Raw genomic sequence first — 12,525 nt, 5'->3', positions numbered from 1 at the left:
ATTGACATTCAGTGTTATTACTTTCAAGGAATTATTAGTGTTAGCCATATTTTGATTGGACTTGTGTTTGTCATATTTCGTTCGTTTTTTTTCCCCTTCTCTTTTTTCTTTTTTGTTGCTCTTATACTCTCCTCCAATTCTGCCTCTCCTGTTTTTTCCTTTCTTCCTGCAGAACTCCCTTTATAATTTCTTGGAGGGGAGGTTTCTTGATGGCATACTCTTTCAGTTTCTGTTTATCTGTGATGATTTTGAACTCTCCATCATGTTTGAATGCTAGTTTAGCTGGAATGAGTATTCTTGGTTGGAATTTTTTTTCCTTTAGTACCTTGACTATATCATACCACTGCCTTCTTGCCTCCATGGTTTCAGATGAGAAATCAGCACTTAATCTTATGGAACTTCCCTTGTATGTGATGGTTTTCTTTTCTCTTGTTGCTTTTAGAATTTTCTCTTTGTCTTGAGCATTGGATAATTTGACAAGTATATGTCTTGGGGTGGGCTTGTTGGGGTTTTTGACGATTGGGGTGCACTGTACTTCTTGGATATGTACATCTGTCTCTTTCAGTAGATTTGGGAAGTTTTCAGCCATTATTTCCAGCAACACTCCTTCTGATCCCTTTCCCTTCTCTTCTCCTTCTGGGATGCCTATAATATGTGTGTTTGAGCGTTTTGCATTGTCATACAGGTCCCTAAGTCCTAGCTGGATTTTTTCTATCTTTTTATCGTCCAATTCTACTATCTGTTTGATTTCCAATGTACTGTCTTCCACATCACTAATTCTCTGCTCTGCCTCTTCTAGTCTGCTGATATTTGCTGCAAGTGTATTTTTGATTTCTTGAACTGTGGTGTTCATTCCCATCGTATCTGTTATATTTTTGCGTATGTCTGCAATTTCCCCTCCAAGTGTTGTCTTCATGTTGTTAACCTCTTCCTTTACTTCATTAAATTTATTGGTGATAAATGTTCTGAAATCTTTAATTACTTGTGCAAAGTTCTGCTCCCCTTCCTGGTTTTTAGTTTTTTCTTTGGATTCAGCCATGTTTTCCTGATTACTGGTTTGGATTGTATATTTTTGTTGCTGTCTGGTCATCATTTTATCTTGACGGGTTTAATCAGTTCCTTAGCTTCTTTGTCTAGTCTTGGGGATTAATTGGCTGTTGTTTTTGCATAAGTGTTATATCTTCTTTTTGTCACTTTGTTCTTCTTGTTCTAATTTCTTATTGCTGGTTGAGTTCACTTTAAAGGAACGTATTAGGGCCAGGGAAAGGCAATTGTGTAAGCAAGGAAAAAGTGTAAAGTAGTATTGGTGATATATGTTAACAGAGCAACAGTATGAGATCTGGGAGGATGGATATTAGATTCATGTAAGTTGTGTAGAGTTATAGCAGTAAGTAGAGTACCTATAGTGAGGTAGTCAACTGAATATAGGAAGAATATGGTATGAATTAAAAAGCTATTGTTTTCATGAGAGAGGGAAAGAGTAAAGAAAGGCAATAGTTTCAAGAGTGGATAAAAGACAGAAAACAAAACAAAGGTATTAGAAATTAAGAGTGAGATACTTTGGGGATCAAAGAAAGGGAGGTGTGATATAGGAGAGACAGTAGATGATGGGGGATATCAAGATGTAGGGGAAAGGGGATAGTGTAGGTAGCCAAAATCAATTCACAGAGGAATGAGGCAGTGGAGGATGAGGAAATCCAGCAAATATGAGTTGTTTCCTGCAGTGCCTAAGGTATAATTAAGATAAAATAAAATAAGAACAAAATGAGGGACAAGAGAGAGATGGAAAAAAAAGAAAAAAAAAAGAGAAGAAAGGAAGAAAGAAAAAGGGGTTGGTAAAGGTAGGGGAACAAGTACAGAAAAGAAAAAAAAAGATACAGAACAACCACAACAGCAACAACAATAACAACAACAAAAAAACCCTAAATAACTGAAAAAAACAAAAAAAAACTTTGGGAGATATGCTGGGAGAAAAGACTAGGAGATAATGCAATGTTAGCAATCAGGACATTAAAAAGAATAAAAAATAAAAATAAATTAAACAAAACAAAAAAGAAAAAACGCAAATGTTGAGGGCTAGGACATTCAAGGACCTCAGGTGGACCTCAGGGCGTGATGGATTCAGGGATGGAAAGTCTGAGATTTTGAAGACTCAAGAGGTGTGAGTCTCTGGGTTGTGGACCACCAGGGTTTAGAGGACTTAGACCTGGCAACCTCAAATCTGGTTAACAGGGAGCCTGGGAGCACTGCAGTGCCACACAGCCTTCAGCGATCCCCACAGCTGGGTGCCAGCCCTATGGGTGAGGTCACATCCGCAAACTCTATCTTATGTTTCTGAACCCCTCAATTCACTCACTCACTGGGGTCTATTCTGTGGATGTATCATCAATTTGGCTTCAGGACACCTCCCACCCTGTAAGCCCCCGGAACGGCCACCTGGCGGCACCTCTACACTGCAGCCAATTTAATGATGCAGATCAGTAGCCAGGTTCGGGGGTGGGGCTCCAGCCGGAAATGCCAATAACAGAGTCCAAAACCGAAATTCCCATGCTTCGCAAAATAATCCCCTAATCGGCTTCCAGACGTCTCCCACCCTGCCAGACCCTGTAACAGCCTCCTGGTGACGTCTCTTTATTCCTAGCAATTTAAGTCCGCTGCAGATCGGCAGCCGGGCTTGGAGGGGCGGGGCTCTAGGCAGAAGCGCTATTATTTGTGTCCGCAATAAAAAATTTCCCGCTTCGCAATAAAACTTCTGTTTGTCTCCCCAAATTGGTCTGCAAAGGCCTTCTTCCTGTTAACCCCCCAATAGCCCGCTCAGGGCTTATGAATTCCCCAGTACTGCAGAGCCTCCAGAAATCGTCACTGCAGTGCCGGTTCCATGGCTCCACCCATCCCAGGAGGGAGCGTCCCTTGTGTAGCTCCCACCTCCGTGTAATAGAGTCTCAATTATATCTTATAGATGAATTTTCTCTGTTACCTTCCCACCAAATCGATGTCCAGACACCTTCTGCCCTGCAAAAATCCTGAAACAGCCTGGTCCCAAAGAACCTCCAATGCTGCCCAGCTGCTTCTTTGCAGGAGAGATTATCAGGTAAGCTCACTCAGCCACCATCTTCCCATACCACCAGTTTTAATGCATTTTGTTAATGGATAAATTAAATTATAAGTCAGAAAACATTGAAATAATCTGAAACAAGGAAGGAAAGGGGGGAGGAACAAAACACAACTGAAAAAGAGCATCTGGTAATAAGCTTTATCATTAAACATTATAATTAAAATGGTGAAATATTGAATGATTCCTTCTACCTTAGTGAAAGAGGGAAAGAAGCCCACTCTAACCACTTTTATTCAATTTTGCTGCAGGTCCCTGACATTGAAATAAAGCATTACAAAGCAATAAAAACATAAAGATGAAGCAGGAGGAAGAAAAACTGCCTCCATTTGAAGTTAAGTTAATTTGTCATGCAGAGAACTATAAGAAATCTATGAAGCATTTACTAGAATCAATTTAGTAAGGTTGCTAGATGAAAGGTTAATGTTCAAAAATCAATTTTATATTCATATCCTAGCAGGAAACAAGAGAATATGAAAATAGAAAATACACATTTGCCATATTTCAAAAAACTATCAAGTATGTAAGAATTAATTTATGAAAAGTTCTGCAAGACCTTATTATAAATTACATAACTTTATTGAGAGGTATTAAAGGAGAGTAAGTCAGTGCTGAGAGATTTAACATTCTCATGGGTTCGAAGACTCTATGTTGATACTCCAAAAAATTGACCTAGTAATTCAGTGCAACTTGGATTAAAGTTCTAAGAGGACTTTTTAAAAAATCTGGTTCTAAAATGTATTTGGATATACAAGTTATGGAATAGTGAGAGCAGTTTTGGAAGGGAAGAATAGAGTTGGAGGATTTGCACTGCATGATTTCAAGACAATAATTAAGACAGTGTGGTATTGGTGAAAGACAGACATACAAATAATTTTTCAAAGTAATGAAAAAGACAGTCCATGAATAGATCCATGTTTGATGTTACATTGTTTTTAGGAAAACATTAAAGGTAATTAAATTGGAAAGGAAATGTTTTCAGCACATATTACTGAAAAAATCATATATACATATGGAACAAATGAAAAAGAAAACTTTTACCATATCATACTCAAAAATGAACTCAAAATGTATCATAGACATAAATTCAAAAGGCAAAATTTTAAAATTTCTAGAGGCATATTTAGGATATAATCTTAGTCACTTTGGAGTAGCCAAAGATTTCTAAGATAGTACACAAAAGCACAAACCATAGAAAAAGATACATTGAACTTCGTCAAAATTAAAAATGTTTACTCTACAAATCACTCTGGGAATTTCAATTGCATGTATATTGGATTACTCACTGCTGTCCCACATTTCCAAGGTTTTGTTCATTTCCCTTTACTCTGTTTTCTTTCTGTGGACCATATTATTTAATTTATAATGTTTTGTCATAAATTTTGGTGAGTTTTCCATTTGCCATCTTTTTCTTAAATACATTTTTTATCTATTCTTAAAAGATACTTAGATTACATAAAATGTTACAGAAAAAAATATAAGGGATTCCCATATGCCCCACTCCCTACACCTCCCACTTTTCCCCACATTAACAACTTCTTTCATAAGTGTAGTACATTCATTGCAATTGATGAACACATATTGGAGCATTAGCACTAAGCATGTATTATAGTTTACATTGTAGTTTACACTCTCTCCCACTCAATTCTGCAGGCTATGGCAGAATATAAAATGGCTTGCATCTGTCATCGCAATGCCATTCAGGGCAATACCAAGTCCTGAAAATGCCCCCAAATTACACTTCTTTTTCCCTCTTCCTGAGTTTAGAACCTCCAGTGACCACAGTCTCCACATCAATGATATAATTTCTTCCATTGCTTGAATCATAACTAGTCTACAGTAGAATACTAACAAGTCCACTCTAATCCAAATTTTATTTTCCAGTCTTGAAGATTCTGGGATGGTGATGCCCATTCCCCCTCTAATTGAGAGGGAGCTTTGATCCCATATGGCTGATGGATGGGAATTTCCTGCCTGCAGGTGCAGACACTCTCAGCTACCTAGTGTGGTGGTTGTCCAGCTTCACCTCCTTGTTATTTGACATGGGCGAGTCCAATGAACTGGAGAGTAGGTGCAACAACCCTGCCAAATCTTAGGGCCTAGCTATCACATGGACAGCCCAGAGATTCAAGTCTCCTGGATGTACACCCACCAACTCCTGTACCAACTATAAGTTCAAATAAAAGGGAAAAGACAGAAGAGACATCTGTAGAGAAGTCGCGTCCGAGTCCAACTCTGTCACACTCAGGAGCACAAACTCCAAAGAAGGACCCACTGATAAGGCACCAAACTCCAGAGCTATCTGCCATGACCATAGTACCTGGTTGTCTCCAGAGCCCTCAGGATCCCCATCAATTGGGGTAGTATCTACTTTGGCTGTCCATGAGATCCTGCTTAGATGTGCACAAGTGTTACCTCTCTGATGACCTCCTGAGTCACTTTGAAGTCTCCTAGCCATTAAACTCATTTGTTTTTACCTCTTCCCCATTTTATTCAAGGTCTTTTTCCAGTTGCATTACAAGCCAGTGCTTGGTAGTAATCAGTAATCCCTTGGTGCTAGGGAGGCTCATATCCAGGAGTCATGTCCCATGCTGGGGGGAAAGTAATGCATTTATGTGCTGAGTTTGGCTTAGAGAGAGACCATATTTGAGCAACATGGATGCTGTCAGGAGGTAACTCTTAGGCACCCTACAACACTAGACTAAGTTTCAATTTCAAGAGCAAAGGTTCGTAACCATAGTTGTCAATATCAGGGCCCATCAGTGGACCATTCTTCTTCACCAGATATCACCCCTTTACTTGGGTGATTGTTGCTGTTCCATTAGAGAATGTGGCAGAGCTCCTCAGGATGGGAATTCAACATTCCTTTGGCTGTTGTGTGAATCTCCATCCACTGTGGCAATGCCCCATGAACATTTGAACTTATTTATATACCTTATATGTAAGATCAGGTGAACCTTCTTCCATGCATCCCCCATCACTGACACCCCACACCAACTTATCTTCCCCTGCCATAGTTGTAGCCCTTCTGTGATCCAAAATCTCTTAAAAAACGAAGCCAAGAATATAGCCAAATTCAATTAATTGGAAAATGAAATAATATGATAGGTTTAAACATAAGAAATAAAATACGTAATAATTTAGAAAACCTGATATAAGGTAAAACAAAAATTGGAGTATTAAAATATGAAAAATATTTTTTAAAAATTAAAAGTTTTTTTTGACATTTTGCCTCTCACCACAGCAATATCTGCTGTCCTGTATGTACAGTGGCACCCTCCTCCATTTCCCCTCCTTGTCCCACCATTTTTCATTTCATCTTTCATGAAGTTTTATGGCACAGTAAAGTCACATACAGAATATATGGGACTCCCTTATACCCAATATCCTCCCCCTTTTACCCCCTCCCTATTAATAACCTTTTTATATGTGGATGATATATTTGTCACAACTGATGAACAGATATTCAAACACAGCCACCAACCATGGGTAATGATCTATACCATGGTCTACACTTTAGACCCTACACTCCCACAATATTTTGAATGAAATTTAACATGACCTATATCCATTATTGCAAGATCATGCAGAATACTTCCACTGTCCTTCAAATACCCCCTCTTCCATCCAGTCTATTCCACCTTCCCCCTCTTGTGCCCTATGGCAACTACCAGGCCTCACTCCCTGAAGGACAAGATTCATAGATAATTGCAACAATGCTGAGAGTTTGATACACTAGTCGGTCCTCCCCTATCAGGAACCATCCATGCTCTTGGGAGACACCCTCCCCTCTGTTTGACCACATATCGGGCCTCCCCAGGATGGGAGTCCAACTTCTTCACCCTCATTATGTGTGTCTCCTCACTGATACAACACACTATGGCAAAGTGATCACCCCATGTGCACCATTTCCCTATGCCCCCCCGCCCCAACACCCTAAACCAGTAACCCTTCCTTGACATTACTGCCAAAAGAGCTTTCTCAACATTGTAGTTTCAATCAAGTACCCACCAGTCCCCAGTTTTCACCTGCTCTCTCTCCCAGTGCTTGCCCCAGTTCCATGGAGTTTATTCTGTTTTCTTTCTGTGTACCTAATTGTTTAATTTATAGTGTTTTGTCATAAATCTTGGTGAGTTTTTCCATATGCCATCTTGAAATAGCTATTGGACTGATGAGGTAAAATTTTGACATTTTATTGTACATTTCAGCACTAGACATTCCATTTGTTTCTTATTCACAGTTTTGGACTTGAGTCTTGCTCTATTTGCCAATATCTGACAAATTTTTGAAAATATTGTGAAAAATATATGTACTTCAGTGTTGGTTGCTATGTTTTACTTATGTTCCACATATGTTAAATGTTATCAATATTGTGATCCATATTTGGATATTATATAACAGAATCAATGGTAGGCCATAATCATCCTGCCATAGCCACTGCCTGTGACTTTGCAAGACTATTGATAAAGGGCCGTGGTCAAAAGTTCTAGTAGGGCTGGCTGAAGGAATGGGGGAGCCAGTTTGCAGGCCACAGCCACCAAAAATTGCTTTCTCTTGAAGTAGTCTGTTTTCAGGAAATTGTGTTAAAATTCTTTAGAGAAATCAATTATTATTGTTTTTATTTTAATTGAGAGTTCAGTTTCAACTTTCCTCCAGCTATTATACTTTTTAAATTAAAAAGGCAAATATGTGTGATAACTTTGATAGAAACATGAGAAACTATTGTAAAAACCATCAAGGGGAGATGTAGCTCAAGAGCGAGTGCCTGCTTCCCATGAATGAGGTCCCAGGTTTGAACCCTGGTATTGCCTAAAAACAAACAAATGAAAAAAAACCAACTCTCATTGGTGAAAGGATGTAGCTCAATGGTTGAATGCCTGCTTCCCATGTTTAAGGTCCTGGGTTCAATCCCAGTACTTCCTAAAAACAAAAGAAAACAAAAGAAAACAAAAAAAAAAACCCATCAAGATCAAACAAAAATATATTATGGTGTTAAAATTACATCTTCAACCTAGGTTCACTACTAATAAGGATTGGTCAAAAGGCTTGAATGACTTGCAAAAGACAAATTAGAAGATTGCAGAATATCATGCTTTTATGAAACCTGAAGATGTTTCATAATTTCAACAAAAATACCTGCACTTAAGAGAGGATAGATGGACCCTTTCTAATGCCACCATCCTATGTCCTTATTTATTGCTTATGTTATGGTATAACTAGACTACTAAAGTAATGTGTTCTTTCAGAACTCTACAGAGAAGCAGCATAGCATTTAGCATGCCTGATGACAGGTATCATCTCCTTTGTGGTAAAGAATTAACAAAATCCTTTAGACTTCTCTAATGACAAATTTGACCTAGGGTTAGCTCTCTAACTGTATTTCCCTGAAACCCTAATAAAAGTGTAATTTTAGGTGGTACCATGCAATATTGCTTATAATATTGTTCGTAATATAAATAATTATTTGTAAAATACATCTGTATTGGAAGACCACATATGAAGTATAAATTCCTGGCTAAAGGCCATAGCCGCAATTCTCATAACTGAAAACATCTCTTGAAGGGACTGTTGAACTATACTTAACATAGTTATAAGACATATTGCTTCCAGTTAGGGACTTGAGGCTTCTCAGTTAAAATGGCTTCTCTGCAGGTGCTGTAACTTGGGGTGGATTCAAAGACTAGTTCTTAGATTGCTATGTGAAATCCTGTTTCCTACCAAAGAGAAAATACGGTACAACTCTACTGGCATGGTGAATTTTTCAGTTTAGGAATTCCTTTCAGTTGTTTTATCTATTGAATTATTAATTTTGGTTTTCTGTAATTTTATTTATTTTATGTCCTTTATTTCTTTAAATACAGGAATATAATTTGTTCATTAATTCCCAGATCTTAAATCTTTGTGGTACTGTTTCTTTTGAATGACGTTTGTACTGTTCCCATATTTGGTGTTTTGTTTTCCTTTGCAATGTCATTATTTTTCACTGTGTGATGTTTATTCTATCAGAATAATTACTGATTAATAAAAAAAGACTTGGGATGAAGAATCTCCTCTAGACAGGATATGTATTTGCTTATTTAAATAATCCAGTGGCATCCTCTGTCCTTGACCATCTAAAGCTAAGGTAAAGTCCTGAGATATGCTAGACTTCCAGGGATTTAAGTCAGTACAAGTGCTTTATTACTTTATATTTCCTCTTAATGTGAGGGCTTACATGAGATACATTAGTCACACATCTCATCTGGACGTGCCCTAGGCTTTGACATCTGCTCCATAACCCCAAAAGAACACTAAATCTGCAGCTAAGGTTTGGAACTGTTGGTTCTGACTTGTCAAATTCTTAAGTGTAAAGCATTTTTGAGAGCTGAGCTCACTTCTCTAGGTTTCAGAGTTTGGCGATTCCTCATCACCTGGTAAGATATACTGGGATTTAAGATGTATTTGATATTTCTTAAAGTTTTTTATATTTTTCTCACAAAGAAATTGGTTAAAGTTAGGCTTTCATAGCTGGAAATGTGTCTAAGTAAAATATAGACATATGAGTGGAAGATTAGATTTGCACAGTTGTATACATATAATACCATATTTACCAGGAAATGTCCTTAATCTCCTATGATCCTTTGCTAAGATTTAATTTTCCCAATGAGTTCCATATTGACCATTCTCTGTCACTGATAGATCAGTCTCCCTTACTCTATCCCACTTTCTCTTTATCCATAGCACTCTTCATGTTCTAATACTCTGTTTTGCTTACTTTTTAGTGTTATTGTTTTCTCCTATGCTAGAAGATAAATTCATAGGGCAGATATTTCTGTTTTTGGCTTATATATCTACTTGCCTTGGAAAGTGCCTGGAGTATTAGAGATAATCCATGTAATTTTTTAAAACAAATCAATTTTATGATACTTACTAATAATGCATGCAGTTCAGTCAAATTCTACAGTCAGTGGTATTTGGTATAACCACATAGTTGTGATTTTCTTCTTTGTTATATTGTCTGTGTTTGATATTATTATTGACAAAATGAAAATGCTGTAATGATGTTTGAAGTGATGAATGTGTAACTATGTGATTATACCAAATATTTTTCAGTAATGAAAGAGAATGAATGAATAAAATGATTAATGTCATATATTTATGATTGCATAAAGATGCAACCTTTATGTATATGAAATACTAAGAGAGCATGGGGAAAAAGTTATGTGTTAGTTTTTACCATACCATGGTTGATAAAGCCTCTCTAAGGAAAATCATGATTTTAGAGGTGATAGAGTCCAGTCTCTTGGAACTTCCAGAGCAAAATGTTGCTTGACCAAGTACAAGTCTCCCCAGGAGCTTCCTCTTCATGTCTCAATGCCATCCAGAAAACTAGATTCTCCTGGAAATATTTTAGTTTTTGGTCCACTCAGTCTGTGAGTTCAGGAGCACTATTCATTCTTATATGGGAATCCGACTCTTGTGAACTGAGGAATTCACAAAATAGACAAGGAGTCTCCTCCTCTACTTCTCTATGGATTCCTATGTCTGTGACCAGATAAAGAGGACAGGAATACAGGCCAGAATTTGAGGTCATAAGGACCAAGCCCAGTAAATGACTTAATGCAGACATAGATTTCCAGCAATTTTAATTTCTGTTCCACTTTATCATTTCCCTTCAGAACATATGTAGTCAAAACTATAGTCATCAGACTCATTAGAGGATGAGCTGGTATGGAAAATGTACACATTCTTAAAGTTGTGGACATATTGTAATGTAACTTAGAGCAAAGAACTCATTTTTAAAAAACATACAAATACAATTTAAAATCAACAGATTAAGTATTTTTTCATGTGAACCAATTTGTGTTTCATTTCATTAAATTAATGGTAATTTGCAGTCATCTTCTTATTTACTGTTTGATATTGGAAAATCTACCCCTACTTTTATAACAGCTTGACATCAGCTAATGATTTACAGCAGTATTTTGACCACAGGAACACAATTTCTTTCCTTGTATTTATGTAATATTATTATATCAAACCCAATAAAATAATGTATCTAAATAATAAAATATCAAAAAAATATTTTTCTATGAAGCTCTCTCTTCAGAGCCCCCTTAATCTCCTTATTCCTGAGACTGTAGATGAGAGGGTTCAGCATAGGGATCACCACCATGTAGAACACAGACACCACCTTGTTCTGGTCAGTTGAGTAGCTGGACTTGGGCATCACATAAATGAATGTAATGGTCCCATAGAACAGAGTGACCGCAGTGAGGTGGGAGGTGCAGGTGGAGAAGGCCTTGTGGCGTCCCTCGGAGGAGCGCATCTTCAGGATGGTGATGAGGATGTAGATGTAGGATACGGCTATGATAAACACTGTGACCACTATGATGGACCCAGAAGAAAACGAGGGAACAACTGCAGGAATGCTAATGTCAGAGCAGGATAGCTTAACTAAAGGAGCAAAATCACAGAAAAAGTGATTAACCCGATTTGGTCCACAGAAAAATAAAGTAAAGTAGGAAAGAGTAAATGATGAAGCATTGAAAAAACCACCTACATAAGCCACAGAGAGTAACTGGATGCAGTCCTGTGTGGACATTTTGGTTGAATAAAGCAGTGGGTTGCAGATTGCCACAAAGCGGTCATATACCATAGCAGCCAGAAGGAAGCACTCAGTTGTCCCAAAGAAAACGGCTGAACCAAGCTGGATGGCACAACCCAAATAGGAGATGGTATTTTCATCCACTAGGAAGTTTATAAGCATATTGGGAGTGACAGAAGATGAGGAGCCTATGTCAGCAAAAGCCAAGTGACCCAGGAATAAATACATAGGATGATGGAGCTGAGAAGAGACTCTGATAAGAATGATTGTGCTGAGATTGCCAAATATGGTCACCAGGTAGATGCATAGGATGACCACGAAGAGGATGGCCTGAAGTTTTGGATCATCTGTTAAGCCCAGTAGAATGAATCCTGTCACTATAGTGTGGTTCCCATCCTCTAGGGAATCCATGACACTGATACTGGTATAAAGAGAACCTGGTTTGAAAAAATTACATTAAAGAAGTTATGATTCTGATGATTTCATTTTCCTTACTACACCTAAGGAAATTATAAATACAGACGTCAATCAAGCATTAGCGTATATTTACAACATTTATGAGTGTATGTATATTTCAAAAATTGTTCTCAACCAAGAAAAATAAAATTTTCCTCAAATAATGTCAGTGTTAATTTTTATTTTTTTCAAAATACATTTAAAGTAACTCCTGAGTTGAAAAGATTTAAGTCAAAGTACATAATGAAAAGAACTGTTGAGTTTAACAGAAAAGAAAGTAAATAAAATATGGTACATACAGGTAATGTAATACTATTAAGCCATAAAGAAAGTTCTAAGATGCTACAACATACATGAATCTTGGAAACAT

At 37.4% G+C, this 12,525-nt stretch overlaps 1 protein-coding gene across 1 annotated transcript; it reads right to left on the bottom strand.

Annotated features, from left to right (window-relative positions):
• Positions 1-11,165: 11,165 nt before the first annotated feature.
• On the bottom strand, positions 11,166-12,110 carry LOC101420186 (olfactory receptor 5P76). The gene has a single exon (XM_004455324.2). It carries the CDS (start codon positions 12,108-12,110, stop codon positions 11,166-11,168), a length of 945 nt encoding a protein of 314 aa, XP_004455381.2.
• Positions 12,111-12,525: the final 415 nt, after the last annotated feature.

The sequence above is a fragment of the Dasypus novemcinctus genome, chromosome 10 (genome assembly GCF_030445035.2).
Source record: "Dasypus novemcinctus isolate mDasNov1 chromosome 10, mDasNov1.1.hap2, whole genome shotgun sequence".
NCBI lineage: Eukaryota > Metazoa > Chordata > Mammalia > Cingulata > Dasypodidae > Dasypus > Dasypus novemcinctus.
Note: the sequence above shows the minus strand (reverse complement) of the source record. Positions and strands in the feature narration are given on the sequence as shown.